Source organism: Notolepis coatsorum (genome assembly GCF_963971535.1).
Source record: "Notolepis coatsorum genome assembly, chromosome: 5".
Classification (NCBI taxonomy): Eukaryota; Metazoa; Chordata; class Actinopteri; order Aulopiformes; family Paralepididae; genus Notolepis; species Notolepis coatsorum.
The window spans coordinates 97681694-97703214 of record NC_140169.1 but is presented as its reverse complement, the minus strand read 5'-3'; the positions used below and the strand labels follow the sequence as shown (position 1 = coordinate 97703214).

The following is a 21521-nucleotide window of genomic DNA, read 5'->3' as shown; positions in this document are numbered from 1 at the left end:
TGGCAGTCGACTACGGCTCCTTTCGACCGATTATTCGACTAATAGGGGTCAGCCCTATTATTTACCATACTGTATGTATGATCCTGAATGAATGCATTTGTATGTACAGTAGTATACACCTCTTCTATTTTCAACCGTACTGTATGTAGTAAAGACCTCCTTTAGTCGGTCCACATAAAAGTGTACCATTCCAATATTTCTCAACTCGTCAGGTTAAAGGTTTGTGATGAGACATTCTCAGTGGGTCACGAACACAGAACAACTTAGACAGGGGAACTGTGTGGTCTCTGGGATGTTGGGGTATAACTTCATTGAGGTAAAGTTTGAGCCCCGAAGCAAATCAAGTTGAAAAACACTGACAACACTATCGTTTTAATGGAAGCAAAGTTGAGTGAGTGAGTGAGTGAGTGAGTGAGTATGTGAGTGAGTGAGTGAGTGCATACTGTGATGAGATTTGTATGTTTAAATGCTGACCTGTGCCAGTATTTTGGTAGTCAGTGTGTTTAAATACTGTCATATGCCAGTCTGATGGTAGTCAGTGTTTAAATACTGTCATGTGCCAGTCTGTTAGTAGGCAGTGTGTTTAAATAGTGCTATGTGCCAGTGTGATGATAATCAGTGTTTAAATACTATCATGTGCCAGTCTGATGGTAGACAGTGTTTAAATACTGGCATGCGCTGGTGTGATGATAGACAGTGTTTAAAGCAACAATGTTCCATATTTCCAAGTAATTCATCACATTCAGAGTGTGTATGAAACAAATTGAGACCACCTGTGCTTCAACACGGCACTCACCATTGCTGCTCTAGCCTTAAATGGTCTGGTGAGACATGCTTAGTCAGCCTGTTCACAATACCAGAAGTTTGCCTTGAATGAATGAGACGTGATAGTTTCCTATTTAAAGCACATTGTCGCTTTAAATACTGCCATGTGCCTGTGTGTTGATAGACTGTGTTTAAATACTGTCATGTGCCAATCAGTTTGTTTAAATTATGGACCACAATGGAAACAAGCCTTGGCTTTATTGTGTTTTATCCATTTTTGACCAGCGTTGTTGACACTGTTATTGTCTTGTCTTTTAAAATGTTTTTGTCCTACGATTTGTGTCAAAATAAAGTATTCAATTCAATAAATGCCAAACTGTGCCAGTCTGTTGGTAGACATCCGTAACTTTGCCAAGCACTGGGAACATTGGCTGGCCTCCTCTCTTGACAACCTCCCAGAATGCCTTGCAGCCAAGAAACTCCCCATAGCGCGGCGATTCGTCTCATCTCTGAAGAGACAGACGTCCTTCCTTCACCTGGCTCAGGTAACAGACCGACCTCATTCATACACCCGTCTCAGGTAACAGACAGACCTCATTCATACACCTGTCTCAGGGTGGAGTAGTAGAGTACGGTAGAGTAGGGTATTGTAGAGTATTGTCGGGTAGAGTAGAGCATGTACAGTATTACTCTGCAGCCAAGCTCTCCCTACCTGTCTCACTTCTGGTCACTCCAACTGTCTCCCTACCTGTCTCACTTCCTGTCTCCCTACCTGTTACGCACCCCAGTAAGGGGATGCAACACAAGGTCACAGACAGGGTAGGTGAGGGTGTAGTGACACAAAACGATGAAACAGTTTGCAAAATAATAGTATTTATTTCACAAAATCAAAACACAGCAACACAGAGCAAGGAGGACTACCTAGTGGCACCAAATAAAATACAAAAGGAAACAAAAACCCACCCTCCCCTTTACAGGCGCCGAACGCCCAAAAGTACAGGTGGTGGTGCTCACTCTAAAGCTGGTGTCTCTAACATCAGGTCACCTACATGATGCAAAATGTAGACCCCAGGGTATCTTCCTGTCCTCAATGTCCCTGTGTGCGAAAACAAAAGATTAATACAAAGAAAAGCAATCACCATAGGCTGGGTGACACAAGAGAACAAAATACACGGGTTAGGAACTAAACAGAAATGTACACAAAATATAATGAACACCAAAAAGATACTATGATTCCACTAAAGAACAATTCTAATGAACCAGAGCTCTGCCACCAGCTCTACACTAAAGATACAGTTTCTACAATAAAGATACACAACACTAAAGATATTTCCTATACTAACCACCATGAACCAGAGCTTTCACCAGCTCTACCAAAAGATACCTAAGAGAGTTCAAAAAGAGCTTTAACCAGCTCTGGTACCAAAAGCACCCTAAAGAGCCACGGCTATATTACCAAACGATCCAGAGAGCTCTACCACAAAGACACAGAGATAGTTACCACAACCATGAACCAGAGAGCTCTAGGGGAAACTGCACACAAACAGGGATATATGGAGGGGTGTAGAGGTTGATTGCAGACCAGCCTCAGCTGTTGCTTGACTGGATGATGCTGATTGTAACCAGCTGGCTGCTGGAAGCTGGAACTGGGAGACACCTGAGAAATAGATATGTAGACACAAGAGGGAGACAAAAGGACAACAACAACCCAAAACATGCCTATATACACACAACAGATAACATACATAACTCCTATATATATATATATATATATATATATATATATATATATATATATATATAGTATATATATATATATATATATATATATATATATACATAAGGACATCATCCGTAACACTACCTGTCCTCTCTTACAGTTTTTCTCAATTGCTTTGGTGCATTTCTCTGATCAGAATTAAAGTTCTCATAACTGTTAGTGCATTTCTCAAAACAATTAGTACAAACTGGAAAACCTAGGTGATAACCTGCAGAAGCGTGTCACTTGCTCAAAATGGATAATTCATTCCTCAAAAGCAAGTATTCATGTCAATGAAAGTGTCACTGTCATCAAAATGAAAAGTCCTGACACCATTGTTTATGAACAAGATAGTCAAATGGCTTTGCCATGTTTTCGTTATGACAGTTCACTCTGTAAGTGTTTTCCAATGCAAAAAAGTCAGATCTTGGTGACACTTTCTGAAAATGCTCAAGACAGCACTATACACTATTTGCCACAGCCATTTGAAATCTACAATTACACATTGCTGTATTTAGTGAGGTAAATGAGTACAAGACACGTATGTTTCACATTTTTACTGCATATGCTCTTTGCAATTTTAATTTGTTCACAGCATTGTGCAAAAGAAAAATACAAACAAAATGTACAACAAACATAAGAAACACCCTTTGGCCTTTGGGTAGAGCTGTGCACAACTGTAAACAATATTGCAGTACATATTGGAACTGAATTGGAACATACAACATACACAATACTGTAAATCATTCATTCACATCCAGACGTTCCTGTCTGTCTGGCTATTGGATTCAGGAATGGGGAGTAGGGAGGGAGATATTCCACCAGCATCCTTTCATGTGCTGCAAACCACTGTGTGACCAGAATTGCGTGGTGAAAACGCACATTATCCCATACAACAATGTACTTGGTCAGATGGTCGCCATTTAGACCCCTCTCATTCTCAGGGATTATGTCCCTGTAAAGTGTCTAAAAAAGTCAGCAGATGTTGTGTGTTGTATGGACCAATGAGGGGCATATGGGTGAGGACGCCGTTTTCTGAGATGGCTGCACACATTGTAATATTCCCTCCTCGTTGGCCTGGGACATCAGTGGTTGCTTTCTGTCCAATGCGATTCCTTCCACGCCTTCTACCTTTTGCCAGATTGAAACCCGCCTCATCAACATATATGAATGTGTGCAGCGATTCCCTGGCATCCAGCTCCATTCAGGGGAAAAAATATAAAGAAATTTATAAAATTAGCTTGAAGGATTTTGACAACTAGTTCAACATATTTGTATGTAATGACTCAAGCAATGAAATGAGGACTATTAGTTTTATAGGGAATGACTATTCAGCAGTCATAAGTATAGTTAATTTTGACTGACATGACCTAAGCAAATGATAATGTTATAAAACAGCAGAGAATTGTATGAAAGCAATTGATGCATGTCCAAAAGCATTTGCAATTTGTTCGGAGGAATGAGAAACTGCTACTATGATGTGCACAAATTACAAAATGTTGTGGAGGTTGAACTAACAGTTATGAGAACTTTAATTCTGATCAGAGAAATGCACCAAAGCAATTGAGAAAAACTGTAACCTGTCTTAACTGTAGGGTAGGGTAGAGTAGAGCAGAGTAAAGTAGAGTAGAGTAGAGTAGAGTAGGGTAAAGTAGAGTAGAGTAGGGTAGGGTAGAGTAGAGCAGTGTAGAGTAGGGTAAAGTAGAGTAGAGTAGGGTAGGGTAGAATAGAGTAGGGTAAAGTAGAGTAGAGTAGAGTAGAGTAGGGTAGGGTAGATTAGAGTAGAGTAGGGTAGGGTAGAGTAGAGCAGTGTAGAGTAGGGTAAAGTAGAGTAGTGTAGAGTAGAGTAGAGTAGAGTAGAGTAGGGTAGGGTAGAGTAGAGTAGAGTAGAGTAGAGTAGCGTAGGGTAGGGCAGGGCAGGGCAGGGCAGGGTAGAGTAGAGTAGAGTAGAGTAGGGTAGGGTAGGGTAGGGTAGAATAGAGTAGAGTAGAGTAGAGTAGAGTAGAGTAGAGTAGGGTAGGGTAGAGTAGGGTAGGGTAGGGTAGAGTAGGGTAGGGTAGGGTAGGGTAGAGTAGAGTAGAGTAGAGTAGAGTAGAGTAGAGTAGAGTAGAGTAGAGTAGAGTAGAGTAGAGTAGGGTAGGGTAGGGTAGGGTAGGGTAGGGTAGAGTCGAGTCGAGTCGAGTCGAGTCGAGTCGAGTCGAGTCGAGTCGAGTCGAGTCGAGTCGAGTCGAGTCGAGTCGAGTCGAGTCGAGTCGAGTCGAGTCGAGTCGAGTCGAGTCGAGTCGAGTCGAGTCGAGTCGAGTCGAGTCGAGTCGGGTAGAGTAGAGTAGGGTAGGGTAGGGTAGGGTAGGGTAGAGTCGAGTCGAGTCGAGTCGAGTCGAGTCGAGTCGAGTCGAGTCGAGTCGAGTCGAGTCGAGTCGAGTCGAGTCGAGTCGAGTCGAGTCGAGTCGAGTCGAGTCGAGTCGGGTAGAGTAGAGTAGAGTAGAGTAGAGTAGAGTAGAGTAGGGTAGAGTCGAGTCGAGCATGTATCGTATTACTCTGCGGCCATGCTCTCTCCCTATCTGTCTCACTTCATGTCTTTCCTCCCATCATTCTTGTCCCTGATCTGCCCCCCTTCTGTCTGTCTCTCTCCCTCTCTCTCTCTGTCTCCCACCCTACTGTCTCTCTCTCTCTGTCTTCCCTCCTGTCTCTCTCTCTCTCTCTCTCTCTCTCTCTCTCTCTCTCTCTCTCTCTCTCTCTCTCTCTCTCTCTCTCTCTCTCTCTCTCTCTCTCTCTCTCTCTCTCTCTCTCCTGTCTGTCCACCAGATAGCACGTCCAGCTCTGTTTGACCAGGCGGTAGTGACCGGTATGGTTGTGGACATTGATAAGGTTGACCTCCACAGCATCGGGTCTCAGCCTCTCCTCACCATCACCACCGCTGGGGACCACGACTCTGACGTGTACTCTGAGTGTAAGTTAAGGCTGGGAGTTAGGATTATTATGGCCATGATTAGATCATGAGCCAGCAGTGGCCTGGTTAGAGAAGTGGGCTTGTGACAGGAAGCTCACCGGTTTTATCCCTCGGACCGGCAAGATAAATCTTGGTGTGGGAAGTGAACCAAAGATGCTCTCCTGTTAGGGCATATACCCACAAAACTCTCTGTTGAAGTGCCCTTGAGCAAGGCACTTAACCTCCAACTGCTCCCCAGGTGCAGGGTTGTGGCTGCATGACAACTTCTTGGTACATTAACACTAAAAGGGCTAGATCCACAAAGAATGGATTGCACGGAGCAAGTTGCACCCTTACTTACAATTCATTATGAATTGAAAATGGGGGACCCTGATGTAAACAAGACAAAGGTCTTTCTCTGGTCTGCATCCCCTTAACAATTGTGTGTATTGAGCCGTACTGTATTGTACCCATTCTGCAATCTGTTGCAATAAAACGTTCATTCAATCAATCAATCTGCACTGTGATTTATTGAATGAAAATTTTATTAACAGATTGCAGAATGGGTACAATACAGTACGGCTCAATACACACAATTGTTAAGGGAATGCAGACCAGAGAAAGACTTTCGTCTTGTTTACATCAGAGTCCCCCATTTTCAATTCATAATGAATTGTAAGTAAGGGTGCAACTTGCTCTGTGCAATCCATTCTTTGTGGATCTAGCCTTAAGTGTGTATGACCAAAACCTGCACGGACTATAACGTAGGATGTATATCATGCTAGTTAGGGTACAGACCCTCATCTGCACCTTAGTTTACACTGTTTATTTTTCTCATATTTTATATTCAGAGTTAATTATATTGTTTACACTGTTTATTTTTCTCATATTTTTAATAATTATTCAGATTGAATTGTATTGGCTATATTTATATCTATGTATGTGTCTAGATGATTCCATATCAGTGTTCCAGGAGCTGAAGGACCTTCTGAAGAAGAACGCTACGGTCGAGTCCTTCATTGACTGGCTGGACACCGTAGTCGAGCAGAAGGTCATCAAGGTACCACACCTATTTAAACAACGCTGTTTATCTGTTTACCTCTGTGTGTGTGTGTGTGTGTGTGTGTGTGTGTGTGTGTGTGTGTGTGTGTGTGTGTGTGTGTGTGTGTGTGTGTGTCATTCAACCTTTATTTAGATCCTCTGAGATGTGGGTGGGCCCCCTTTTTCAATAATGCAGAGATTACAATAGGCACAAATAAATAAATAACACAAACAAAGATAAATCAGACACAACTATTAACATTGGTTAAAACAATTACGTTCAAATATTTTAAAGCATATTTTTTAAATGTCCCAATGTCATCAGGGAGTCAATATTCAAAATGCTTTGTAGTTTATTCCACCAGTCCGGAACACAAAATCTAAAAGTAGAGTTTGGAATTGACCTGAGGAACATGTAGTGTAATCCAGTCAGCTCCTTCATTGAAATCTAGTAGTGAAGTCATGTAAATTGGTCATTTATTTTGGAGCACTCTGTAAATAAACATATACCAATGTTGATCTCGCCTCACAGAGAGAGAGAGAGGGCCAACAAACCTTTTCATAGAGTATTGTAGGTATCACCAGCAATTAATCTAAGAGCAGAGTGATAAATAGCATCTAAAGGCTTAAGGGTGGTAACAGCAGCATGTCTATATATTACATCACAATCCAAGAGAGAGTAATACAGGTTATATTTCAATAAAGAAAGTTTCATTCATATATTTTTTCCAGATTATCAACATGAACTTTAAAAGTGAATTAATCTTCAACCTAGATGCCTAAATATTTATAATATAGGACTGTTATCAATAGCTGTACCAAATAAAGTGTCAATCTGAAGTTTGCTATAATCAATTATTATCTATTTGGTCTGCATTTAACACAAGCTTGAGATCAATAAGTATTTAAAGACCAGCCAATAAAATTGATATAAATTGTAAAAAGGACCGGTCCGAAAATGTAACACCTTTTGTTATCGACAAAAATGCAGTGCCTTTTCTGCAGTTCAGCTGTGACAAGAACCCTGCCTCTTGAAACAAGCCATTCAGAATTGCAGCCACACTTGCCGTAGGCTACTACAGTAGAATGCATCATCTGAGTGTGTTTTTCAGCAAAAATAAAAACTTCAAAGACATGTTTAGGGGACCTCAAAGACCTATATTAACTTGTTGAAAAGGAATAAAACATCAACAACGATCTATCTATCTATCTATCTATCTATCTATCTATCTATCTATCTATCTATCTATCTATCTATCTATCTATCTATCTATCTATCTATCTATCTATCTATCTATCTATCTATCTATCTATCTATCTATCTATCTATCTATCTATCTATCTATCTATCTATCTATCTATCTATCTATCTATCTATCTATCTATCTATCTATCTATCTATCTATCTATCTATCTATCTATCTATCTATCTATCTATCTATCTATCTATCTATCTATCTATCTATCTATCTATCTATCTATCTATCTATCTATCTATCTATCTATCTATCTATCTATCTATCTATCTATCTATCTATCTATCTATCTATCTATCTATCTATCTATCTATCTATCTATCTATCTATCTATCTATCTATCTATCTATCTATCTATCTATCTATCTATCTATCTATCTATCTATCTATCTATCTATCTATCTATCTATCTATCTATCTATCTATCTATCTATCTATCTATCTATCTATCTATCTATCTATCTATCTATCTATCTATCTATCTATCTATCTATCTATCTATCTATCTATCTATCTATCTATATATCTATCTATCTATCTATCTATCTATCTATCTATCTATTCTGTCTCTCTCTCTCTCTCTCTCTCTCTCTCTCTCTCTCTCTCTCTCTCTCTCTCTCTCTCTCTCTCTCTCTCTCTCTCTCTCTCTCTCTCTCTTCCCACCCCTCTCTCTACCCCCCCCTCTCTGTGGTTAGCCAGGGAAACAGAGTAATCGGTCGGTGAAGAGGAGAGCTCAGGACTTCTTGCTGCGCTGGAGTTTTTTTGGAGCCAGAGTGATGCACAACCTGACACTCAACAATGCCACCAGCTTTGGTAAGGACCTGCTAAGAGAAGGGTATACAAGGTGTTAATCTCTGTGGAACCAAGACGCCGTCCTTTACACAGTTTTATTGAGCCTGGGTGCTGAGAGACTACGTTTACTCCACACGACAAGAGTACTAGTATGTTGTAATCTCTGCCCCAAAAGGTTATAGAAAGTTTAGTTCCTATCTTCAAGTTAAAGCTTACCACAAATGAATAGAAGCGGATGTGGATCACTAGCCTACCTATCACTAGCCTAAAGAGGTGTTTTTAGCCAACCGCTAGGCTGGTGGTCCATTTCTGCTTCAATTAATTTCTGCTAAGCTAGGCTCGCCTGCAGCCCGATAGCTTTCTATTGAACACACAAAGAGGAAATTGGTATCTATTTTCTTGTCTGACTCTGGAGATATATATGTGTTCCTTACTCTACTAGGTCTATCCGAAAATCCGAAAATCCCTGAACATGATATTGCATTGTGTAACTGAGGGGTACAATTCCCTGACTGTATTGATAAGTATGGTATCATTAAACCACTACCGCTTTATGTACTTTAACTACTGGCCATACAGTACACGATATCTAAATATGATGAACACTTTCCACAATGAAATCGGTTCCAGTCAAAGGTAATAATCAAATATTTAATGGAGCAAAAGGTACATAGAATATTTATCTTACATTTATCATTTGAATGCACTTGTAAGGCAAATGAGTACTCGTAGGCAAATCAACACTGAATGTCCAATCTCTGGTTACGCAGGAAGCAAGTATACAACCTGGCTCTTAGGGAATTATATCTATGGTACACTTAATGATATAGCGGGATATTCTGGAGGGGGTCCTCCCGGTTGTAAGCCGGTAGGGGGGGTAGGAGAGCCGTCGGTAGTAGACCGTCTGGTCAACGATATCTATGGAGACTTCAAGTACAGAAGACAGTGCGATAGCCTCTTGATCCGCAGACGAATACACCTTGGTTCTCTTGTAGGCTGTAGCTCCACAATGAAGAAGAAGCTAGGCGACCTCAGTCTCTCTGAGCGCCGACTCAACTTGACTCCTCTCGGGGGTAAATCCAACACTCACAGGCGTCGGCGATTATCCGCTCCACAAATCACAGTACCAAAGCAAATATATATTCCAGCCGCATAGGGCTCAGCAGTCGTCGGGTAGGTAATCCAGTGTACATGTCCCTCGGTCCTCGCCTAGATCTCCTCGGATGAAAGCGCCATGTGGTCGGCCCAACCTGGATAAGACTCTAGATAACACGAGGAAGCGTTGGAGATGCTGGTCACTTTAGAACTCTAACCGCACGATGCACCATACACGATAGACTATTATTACTTGATAGAAATACGTCGCACTCGACGGTACAGTGCCAAACTCTGACAATTCAGTTATTAATTCGCACGAGGTCTCAATGCTATTCTAAGGCCAAACAGGCCATACTTCACCGCACGTCGTATCGTGGGTGAGGCTTCACGTTCTGTTACTAAGTTGGGAAGAAGGGTAAGGGACTTCTACATTTACTTGCGCCATATTTATATGCACGGTGAACAAATAGTGCCACTCTCATTTCGGTAGCCGTATCCCTGAGCGGAGCCGGGGCTAGTACGGACATGTCTCGTCGGTACCTTTGAACTTGACGCCAGGGGCTGGTCCCCTGGCGCCTGGTCCTTTGTCCAATAAGAGAATGAACTATTATGGGCTATAGTAGGCTAAAGGGATATTCCGTGCATATGTACAAGGAATATACAAGGGATATCAAACGATATACAAATACTATTCAATATATATCCATAAATAAATATATATATTCGGTTTAATCTGATCCTTCGTAACAGCCGCCCCCTAATTAGTCCCACCTAATTAGCTAAGCAGAGACAGATTAACCGCACTGTCCACTACTCAATGTCCGCTGTGAGGGTCAGTCAGTTCACAAAGTCATGGGGTCATGGTCGTCATCGATAGTATCGGGGAGCCTTGGCAGTTCTATTAGCCTCGCCACGGGTCAGGTGTAGGTCCGCCCTTGGACGAGCACTTCAGCTGCTCGGACCTTTCCATCGGCACCGGTGATCACTTTGCTTACGCGGCCAGCCGGCCACATACAGTAGCTCGGGGTAGTGACTGGTCGATAATCATGACGACTGTTCCTTCTGTCAAATTGTCTCTCTCTTTCACCCATTTCTGGCGGGTCTGTAGAGACGGTAGGTAGTGGAGTAGGAAGCTGTTCCAAAACTTGTCAGCCAATACTTGACTGTACCTCCACATTCTTCGGCCGTTCGCTTCTTCAGGCCTGTACATTGTCTGGGGTAGCGCGGGGTCCAGCCGCCCCATCAAGAGTGTGTTGGGGGTGACTGGGTCGACATCTGCTACATCACTTGAGACGTAACCGAGGGGCTTTGAGTTCAATACTCCCTCGATCTCCGTGAGGACTGTCATTAAGACTTCTTCCGCCACGGTCTGGGCCCCAAGCACGGCGTACAGGGCTGTCTTTATAGAACGTACTTCTCGTTCCCAAGTTCCACCGAAGTGAGGTGCGTTCGGGGGATTAAACTGGAAGTCAATCTGGGATGGAGCGAGGTGGGTCTTAAGTTCTGGGCCCATAGCTTGGAAGCTCTCTCTCAGCTCTCTTTCTCCGCCTTTGAAGTTTGTCCCGTGATCAGACAATAATGTAGACGGTTTTCCTTTCCGTGATGTGAATCTTCGGAAGGCCATAAGGAATGAGTCTGTGCTCATGGTTGGAAGGAGTTCGATATGTATCGCTCTGGTGGTCATGCATTTGAATACAATACCCCACCGCTTCTCGGTTCCTCTTCCTTTCTTTATATACAGCGGGCCAAAACAGTCCATACCGGTGGAGTGAAAAGGCTTGTCGCCGAGTCGGAGGCGACAGGGAGGTAGGTCAGCCATCCGGGGTATACTGGGCTGGGCTCGCCACTTACGACAGTCTAGACAGGTTCGCTGGAAGCGCAGCACTGCTTCTCTCCCTTGCAGTATCCAATAACGACGTCTGATCTCCGCGAAGACTCTCTCTGCCCCTGCGTGGTGCACATCCTCGTCGTATTTCTTTATGATCAGCTCTGTGACCTTGTGTCGGCTGTTCAAGACTATCGGGTACTTGACGTCATCCGGTAAGTCTGGGGCTCTCCGCAGACGACCACCCACTCTGATGAGACTATGGGCGTCGCTCTCGGGGGCTAGGTGGAGCAGTCTGCTGTCTGATGGGACGGGCTTTGCTCCCAGACAGTCTAGCTCATCGGGGAACGAGTCTCTCTGGGCTCGTTGTAGTAGAAGAAGTTCTGCTTCTTCGTAGTCAGCTGCTGAAATGTCAGTCGTGGGCTGAACCTCTGGGTGGTGCCACAGAAATGTCTTTAGCTGCGCACTCTCTAGGGTGAGGCAATCGTCTATGTCGGGGTCTGTGGAGACGAGTGTGTTCAATCCACAGAACATAGGTTTCTTGTTTTCGGCCTCCTCTTTACTCGCCTCCCGTGGGGTGGGTGTAGGCCACTCTTCTTCGGGGAGCTTGAGAAACTCTGGTCCGTCACTGTAGAGGTTGTGACGGGTGAGGTCATCCAGGGACATTCCCCGGGTGATGACGTCAGCTGGGTTGTGTTTGGTGTCCACATACCTCCAGCTCGCTACTTCTGTTAACTCTTGAATCTCGGTGACTCTGACTCCCACGAAGACCTTGTATCTGCACGAATCAGACCGGATCCATGTGAGTACTGTCGTGGAGTCTGACCACAAGATTGTTCTTTGCACCGGGATGGTGAGTTCACGTTGGATTAACGTGGCGAGCTGCGCTCCTGCTAGGGCTGCGCAGAGCTCTAGACGCGGGATAGATTGTTGCTTTCGTGGGGCTATTCTTGAGCGAGCCAGGATGAAAGCAGTATGTATTTCTCCTCCCTCCTCTCGGGCACGCAAGTAGGCCACCGAACCGTAGGCTACTTCGGAGGCGTCGCTGAATACGTGCAGGTCCATCTTGCATGTCTCTGGCCTCACTGTGGGTGGGAAGTAGCTGCGGCGTATGTTAACACCTGGGAGTGAACGGAGTTCCGTCTCCCACTCTCTCCATGTGGATGCAAGGTGTTCGGGTATGGGATCGTCCCAGCCCTGGTCCTTGTCCCATAGCGTTCTTACAATCATCTTTGCCCTGGTGGTGTAAGGTAGAATACATCCCAACGGGTCATATTGTCTGGCGAGTGTTCTGTATACACTCCGTCTGGTGGTCGGTATTGCCGTCGACCTTCCCTGCTCCTTGGTCAGGGGTTTGTGTCTATAATGGAGCGAGTCTGTTTTGAAGCGCCAGACTAGTCCTAGTGTCATTTCTTGGGCTTCTCCTGGGATGGTCGCCATCCAGGTCTCGCTGCTCGCTGCCTTGTCCTCGGGGGAGAGGCTGCGCAATACTTGCGGGTCGCTGCTGGCCCACTGCCTGAGATCAAAGCCGCCTTTGATCAGGGAGGCGCGGAGCTTGAGTAGAAGAGCCTCGGCTTCTTCTGGCGTCGAGACGCTTTGTAAACAGTTGTCCACGTAGAAACTATTTGTCACACTTTGTCGGACCTCTTCATCTGCTGCTGGGTCCTCTGCGACGTGTTTTTGTAGTGCAAACGTAGCACAGCATGGGCTGCATGTGGTTCCGAAAGGGAGGACTTCCCATTGATAGATGGCTGGGTGCTCATCTCCGATCCTCTCTCTCCATAGGAACCGCAGCAGGGGCTTGTCCTCCTCCACTAGTCTCACCTGCAGGAACATCCCTTTGATGTCGCCGCTGATAGCCACCTTGTCCTGGCGGAAGCGTAGTAGCACGCCTAGTAGAGAGGGGCCGAGTGTTGGGCCGGGCAAGAGCTCTTTATTCAGATTTTGTGATCCGATCTGGTAGCTGCAGTTAAACACAATACGATCCTTGCCGTTGTGGTGGACCTTGTGGTGCGGCACGTACCATGATTCGGTCGTCTGATCGGCCTCTTTAATGTCAATTTTCTTTATGTGTCCCGCTGTGATTAGCTTGTTAATCTCAGCGCGGTACACAGTCTCTTGAGCGGGGTCTTTGGCTAGGCGCCGCTCTGTGTTCAATAGATACCGCTCCGTCGCTTCTTTTGTGGCGTGAAAGGTGGGCATTCCCTCTCGCCTCAGGAGTGGAGTTGCGTATCTCATCACTCCGTTGACTGTGACTCTCTTTGTCCCTTGCTCGAGGAGGGCTATAGCGTAAATATCTTCCTTAGAACGAATGTCTTTCTTTTCGTTCTTAAAGGGCATTGTCTCTAGTGTCCATAGCCTCTCGACATGCTGCAGGAGAGTGGTGTCTTCTTCTGTCACTCTGGAGTGGAGGCAGCTAGTGGCTGCTGTTCGGTTAAGAGACTTGGCGAGGGGGCCTTGTAATGTCCATCCTAGGCGGGTCTCGACTGCTGCAGGACAACCTCTGGGTCCTGTATGGACCCGGTCTATCGGGACTATGAGGTCTGCATGGTCGGAGCCTATCAGCAGGGTCGGGGTGGCACCGTCTATGAGCGGGATAGGTAGTTGACGCAGGTGCACATATTTATCCATCAGCTTGGCGATGGGGTAGGTGTACTGCGATAGTCCTATTTCTTGGCTGGTGAAAGCATTAGTAATCCTATACCGTCTCTCTGGCTGCCCGCTTGCTGCGATAGTGAAGGAGACATTCTCGCCCTTTATCGTCTTTAGATCTCTTCTTATTGTCCGAATCGTCATCTGGTTTTCGCTCCCCCACAGCCCCAGCTGGGCCGCAGCGGACGCGAGGAGAAGGGTCTTCTCTGACCCGTCATCAAGGACGGCGTAAGTGTCCATGACCTTATCTTGGTAACTCAGTGTTACGCGGACCACCTTTAAGAGCACCTGGGCGCCCCCGCTGCTAGCGGGGTCAATGTACATAACACTTGCCTTTGTGCTGCTGGATGGTGCAGGCTTTCTTCTGTTACTGTCGTGTAGGACATCTAGGTGGGCTCCGTCACACCGACTACACCTCTTCTTTAGGCGGCACTCGGCTGCCATGTGACTGCGCGCACATCGGTAACAGCGCCTGTTGGACTTTATCCAGTGACTCACTTCTTCAGCGGTCATCTTCTTGAACAGGTCACATTGTGACAACCAGTTTTCCTTTTCGCAGTACGGGCACACCATCTTCCACTTCTCTTTCATCGAGGGGGTACTGTGGTTCTTGCTGCTCGGTACTGATTCTGATTGGTGCATGACAGTCACCAATCTTCGGCCATCGTTTGCTCTCCTAGGTCCCTCTCTGGAGCTTGGTGTGCTCCGCACGAACGTATCCAACCGTAGGCTGCTGACTTCTCTCGCCAGGAAGTCGGCTAGGTCTAGGAGGGATGGCTGGGGACCGTTAGGATCACGGTGGTCTCTTTGCCGCCTGAAGCGCTCCTGTCGGGCGGGCGGCAGCTTCTCTAAAATCCTCTCGACATTCGAGTTTGCGTATAGTTCGTGCATACCCTTTTCTCGTTGCGCCCCCAGCATCCCTACCAGGGATTGTACTTTGATAGACAGGTCGTCTAGTGAGCGATTGTCTGTTGCTGGGGGTAGGCGGTCAATATGCCTTATCTCTTGTATTACGTAATCCCATATACGTCCATATCTTTGGTCTAGTGCTGCTAGAGCCGCGGTGTATGGGGTCGTAGAGGTGGCATAAGCTAGCGCTATGTTGTGCGCTCTGGGCACTTTCAGGTGCTTCAATAGGATAGCATACTTGTGGCGTTCATCAGCTACATCCACCATCATTGTCTCTAAGCACATCCGTAGCTCCGTGTACTGTGCTCGGTTCTCATGGGTGAAGTCTGGAAACGTCGGTGTGCCAATGTATGACGCCGTGGATGGCTGGCACATCGGTGAGCGTTGGAAGAGAGGCCTCCTAGGCGAGTCTCCTCTTACGCCTCTCGGTGGGCTGGTACCGGCAGGGTACCATGGCCCGCTGGTCCAGGTGCTATTCCTCGGGACTGGTCGTGCGTCATGCTCACCCGTGAATAGAGTCGGGGGTCTGTAGCGCAGAGCCGCGGGGGTATAGCCTGGGCTGTACTGGACCTCCTGGTCCTGTGGAGTACTGTGCTGCTGTCGGGCTTGACTCTCCTCCTCTCCCTCTTCTTCCTCTGTCAGGTCATCTAGATCCTGTAGTCGTCTATTTAGCCTCTCTGCGGTGTACGCCGTTCCTTCCTTGTAGCTGGGTCTCACTGGGACCGGTCGGGAAAGGGGTTCGGAGGGGGGTATAGGCTCTCTCTGGTGGTCGAGTTCAGGGTCGCTTGATCGGTTAGGGGAGGGTGCCCTTGACCCGTGTCTTGACGAGGCCCTGGAACCCCTTGTGGAGGGAGGGGGTGTTGCCCTGGCGATCAGCTGCTCCATTAGCTGCGCTTGTAGTCTGTCGCGCTCGGCTTCGCGCTTGGTGAGATCTGCTTCTCTTTGGGCACCGGCAGCGGCACGCTGGGTGTCGGCCCGGTCTCTTGCCATATTCTCTTCCGTCTGAAGGCGTCTCATCTCCAGACGTATACGCTCTTCGTCGCTCCGTTGCTGCGCTTGAATGCGTTCTCTTTCCATGGAAGAATGTTCGCGCTCACTAAGCGTCTGTGCTTGGAGCCGATCGCGCTCTGTGGAGGCTGCTAGGCTGGCGAGGAACGCCTGTGCCAGCATCTTGTCCGCTTCGCTGGGGGAAGACGCTGGTTGAGGTGATCCGCTCCTGGCAGTACTCGTTGGGGATGCGTTCTCCTGCGGGGAGTCCTGGAGCTCTATCTCCTCGGCGCTCTCCTCATCTTGTTCCGTGCAGAGTTCCATCTCTGGAGGGTTGTCTTCCTCCCGGAGCTCTCCGGGGACTACTTCTTCGGTCTTGGCGGGGGGTAAAGTCGTGTCAGTTCCCTCCTGGTCCCCACCGTGAGCTTGGTCAGTTACATTAGAACCCACTAGGGCCTCTGTGGTCGGGGTATCCTGGTTGATAGGGTCGGACATAATTTTACTTTCTACTTTTACCGCGTTTACCGTTTGTAGAAGGCTAGGTAGTATACTGGCAGCGTAATCCTCTAAGTACTGAGGTGGCTGCCGTCTACGCTGCGGGCGTTCTACTTTAGGAGGACCGTTTCGTGGAGTGTTCATCATAGGCCATTTCAATATTAATACCACTATATTAATATTACACTAATTACCCTCCGGCTCGAAGGACCAATTGTAACTGAGGGGTACAATTCCCTGACTGTATTGATAAGTATGGTATCATTAAACCACTACCGCTTTATGTACTTTAACTACTGGCCATACAGTACACGATATCTAAATATGATGAACACTTTCCACAATGAAATCGGTTCCAGTCAAAGGTAATAATCAAATATTTAATGGAGCAAAAGGTACATCGAATATTTATCTTACATTTATCATTTGAATGCACTTGTAAGGCAAATGAGTACTCGTAGGCAAATCAACACTGAATGTCCAATCTCTGGTTACGCAGGAAGCAAGTATACAACCTGGCTCTTAGGGAATTATATCTATGGTACACTTAATGATATAGCGGGATATTCTGGAGGGGGTCCTCCCGGTTGTAAGCCGGTAGGGGGGGTAGGAGAGCCGTCGGTAGTAGACCGTCTGGTCAACGATATCTATGGAGACTTCAAGTACAGAAGACAGTGCGATAGACTCTTGATCCGCAGACGAATACACCTTGGTTCTCTTGTAGGCTGTAGCTCCACAATGAAGAAGAAGCTAGGCGACCTCAGTCTCTCTGAGCGCCGACTCAACTTGACTCCTCTCGGGGGTAAATCCAACACTCACAGGCGTCGGCGATTATCCGCTGCACAAATCACAGTACCAAAGCAAATATATATTCCAGCCGCATAGGGCTCAGCAGTCGTCGGGTAGGTAATCCAGTGTACATGTCCCTCGGTCCTCGCCTAGATCTCCTCAGATGAAAGCGCCATGTGGTCGGCCCAACCTGGATAAGACTCTAGATAACACGAGGAAGCGTTGGAGATGCTGGTCACTTTAGAACTCTAACCGCACGATGCACCATACACGATAGACTATTATTACTTGATAGAAATACGTCGCACTCGACGGTACAGTGCCAAACTCTGACAATTCAGTTATTAATTCGCACGAGGTCTCAATGCTATTCTAAGGCCAAACAGGCCATACTTCACCGCACGTCGTATCGTGGGTGAGGCTTCACGTTCTGTTACTAAGTTGGGAAGAAGGGTAAGGGACTTCTACATTTACTTGCGCCATATTTATATGCACGGTGAACAAATAGTGCCACTCTCATTTCGGTAGCCGTATCCCTGAGCGGAGCCGGGGCTAGTACGGACATGTCTCGTCGGTACATTTACATTTACATTTACATTTAGTCATTTAGCTGACGCTTTTATCCAAAGCGACTTACAAGTTCTGTACGACAAGCCATCAGGAAGAGCACAACTCTATCAGCTGAGTAACAATGTTCATCAAAGTGTTGAGTGCTACAGTGTAGGTTAGTTTATTAGGACAAGTGCATGACAGTATGGTTAGTTAGGGTTAGATTTTTTTTTTTTTTTTTAAATTCAGATAATGGTTGAAGAAGTGCGTCTTTAGTCGACGGCGAAAGATTGGACGTGTTTCGGCTGTCCTAACTGGGGTGGGTAGTTCATTCCACCATTGTGGGGCAAGGACTGAGAATAGGCGACTTCTCTTTGATGACCCTCCCGGAGCTTGGATAGGAGTAGGTCTGAGGCGGCCAGAAGATACCTTTGAACTTGACGCCAGGGGCTGGTCCCCTGGCGCCTGGTCCTTTGTCCAATAAGAGAATGAACTATTATGGGCTATAGTAGGCTAAAGGGATATTCCGTGCATATGTACAAGGAATATACAAGGGATATCAAACGATATACAAATACTATTCAATATATATCCATAAATAAATATATATATTCGGTTTAATCTGATCCTTCGTAACACATTGGTTTGATAGATTATTAGTTACTGGGTATTTCAAAGTACCTCATATTTGGTGCCATTTTGAAGCTAACAACTAGGGCTTTCCAATGATATAAAATAAGTGTGTGATTATCATCATAATTTTTATTATTATGGTTCATATGTAGTTGCACTTGAACTTGTTGAAATTAAACTTGGAAGATAAAAATTAATTAAATTAACTTTCCTTGCTAATGATTTATGTATAATGAATGGAATGTAGACAATCTTGTTGGCAATATAGAACAGCTGACAGATTAGAAATAGCATCTATTGTTCAAAAGTTATTAATTAATTAATGAAACTAGATTAGATAAAAAAATTATTAAATCCTTTTTTTACATATTGTGATGGTAATTATAAAACTTTCATGTGTGTGTTAAATTTTTTCTTCAAACTTACCCCATTATCTTCATAGAGCCTTGTCTTCCTTCTAGAACATCTCCCTTCTAGAAGGATTTTTCCTGGGTAGAGAATGACTGTGCTCTTCCTGGAACTCAGCATCAGCGCTAGCATGGGAGCTAGTTCCAGCATCTAGACATTCCCGTCAATTCTAGGTTCATAAAATGAGATATGTTACATATAGGAATATGACCCACTAATGAATACACTAAATACATCAATGTGGCTATTTTAAAACACTGCATTTGCGAAATAAATACGTCAACTGTGTTCCGTTAGCTGTGCGTTAGCACGCAGCTAGCGCTGATGCTACCGCAACGACTGGAACTTTTCCTCTGGGAAGAATGTTATGCCCACGGTACATTTCAAAACAAGCTTTTTGATGGAAAATATGACCAGAATCTCTGGAAAAACATCTCACAAACACTATAGACGGTCATAAAAGTTAACGAATGCTATAAGAAGTCCAACAGATTAGTATAAACAGTACTTACACGGTCGTTTAGAAATGTATAGTAGAGCGCAATTCCCCGGAGAAATTTTGTCTGCGACTGCCAGCGCTGGGGGAAACTACTAGAAAACTCGAGCGGCGGTCGACGGAGGCTTTTATAGACTTCCGGTCAGAGCTGCGGATTGATATTTGCTGTGTGTGTGGGGGCCGGTGTTCCTAATATGGTCACAAAAAATGGTGTCCCTCCGCCAAAAAATGGCTGAACAGTGCGGATATGAATAGACAGTGCGCTGTCTGTACGCCGCCGTGTAATTCGATTTAAACAAGGCAAACAGCTTTAATTAGACGTTGTAACAACAGTATGAACAAGGTTTGAATTACACAGTGGCTTTCAGGGGAGCCCTATTCTCTAGTGTGCACCGCTACTAAACAAGTCACATGCATAAATAATCTAATATATGTGCATGACATGTCATATTGCATCCTTCTTTGATCAGACCTTTTAGCACTATCCTCACACGAGCTGTTCACTTCACTCCTCAGAGTAAATCAACAGCTCTTTTTCTCTGTCCATCTCTCTCTCTCTCTCTCTCTCTCTCTCTCTCTCTCTCTCTCTCTCTCTCTCTCTCTCTCTCTCTCTCTCTCTCTCTCTCTCTCCCTCTTGACTCCCTCCACTTCCCTGTTGTTTCCCTTCTGTCTTCTGTCTGCGGGTTGCTAGAATGGTGAGACAATGGAATTAGGGCAGAAAGTTACAACCATGAAAAGCAAGCAGGCTAAGAAAGCGTTATGACGTGTTATGTCTATCTGTCTGTTGCTGCAGCACCTACACACAACAAACAGTGCTGTCCAGGGTACTGAAACAACAGCACCTACACACAACAAACAGCGCTGTCCAGGGTACTGAAACAACAGCACCTACACACAACAAACAGCGCTGTCCAGGGTACTGAAACAACAGCTCCTATATTATGCCAGTCAATCTGATAAAAACAGAATAGAATCGATATAACATCCTAGTTACGGAACAGACTCATAACAAAAGACATCAATAGTCTATAAGACTAGGGCCAGTCCTCAAACTCACAGCTCAAACAAGTAATTAAGTTATTCTTACCTTAAATCTGAATTGACCACAGGGGGTCAATCTAGGGTCTTCTGCCTTTGCTTTCCGTCCTGTAACCCAGGATGTTGAGGGTCACTGGCTGGCTTTAATCCAGGATGATACAAAAGGCAGATGGGTCAAATCACTCCAAATGGGGTCCATTCAGATCCACAAAGAGAAGCAAGGAGAGGCTTTGCTCATGCAACTTGTATGTCAGTAAAATTCATGGTAAAAAAAAACGTTAACACACAGGTCAGACTTGCTGTTTACATTTACATTTACATTTAGTCATTTAGCTGACGCTTTTATCCAAAGTGACTTACAAGTTATGTACAACAAGTCAGCAGGAAGGGTACAACTCTTTCAGCTGAGTAACAATGTTCATCAAACAGTGCTGAAACTTGGGTGCTGCAGTATTGAGTGCATAGACATAAGACATATTAGTATAGTAGGAGGAGTGCATGGTAGTATAGGACAGTAAGAAAGTTAGTGTTTTTCTTTTGCCAGGAAGGGGCGGATCCTTCTGACATTGCTCAGGAGGAATCTGCAGGTCCTGGTTGTCGCTGCGATGTTAGCAGAGAAGTTCAGCCGATCATCAAAGACTACACCAAGGTTCTTGGCGGTCGGGGACGAGGCCATGGCTACATTTTCCACTGTGATGGAAAGGTCGGTCAGCGGGAGGATTTGGCCAGCAGGTGAAGCAATTCTGTTTTGCTTAGGTTCAGTTTGAGGTGGTTGGTCGTCATCCAGGCGGAGATGTCGGACAGACAGGCCGAGATTCGCTCAGAGACATGGATATCTGAGGGAGGAAAGGAGAGGAAGAGTTGGGTATCATCAGCATAGCAATGATACGAGAAGGCATGAGACGTGATAATGTTACCCAGAGATTTGGTGTAGAGGGAGAAGAGGAGGGGTCCAAGGACAGAGCCCTGGGGGACACCTGTCCGGAGAGGGCGGGGGGCTGACAGGTTTCCTCTCCATGATACTCGGTAGGAGCGGTCGCCAAGGTAGGATGTCAGCCATGCCAGCGCAGAGCCAGTCACTCCCATTCCTGCGAGGGATG

The 21521-nt window shown here is 45.5% G+C and overlaps 1 protein-coding gene across 1 annotated transcript in view; it reads left to right on the top strand.

Annotated features, from left to right (window-relative positions):
• rfx6 (regulatory factor X, 6) overlaps nt 1-21521 on the top strand; it is a gene marked incomplete at both ends in the record, with an annotated part of 59968 nt that overhangs the window by 22485 nt on the left and 15962 nt on the right. The window contains 4 exons of the mRNA XM_084314190.1: nt 1151-1310; nt 5330-5474; nt 6404-6513; nt 8446-8563. Coding sequence (XP_084170316.1) covers nt 1151-1310; nt 5330-5474; nt 6404-6513; nt 8446-8563 — 533 coding nt within the window. The remainder of the gene's footprint in view (nt 1-1150; nt 1311-5329; nt 5475-6403; nt 6514-8445; nt 8564-21521) is intronic.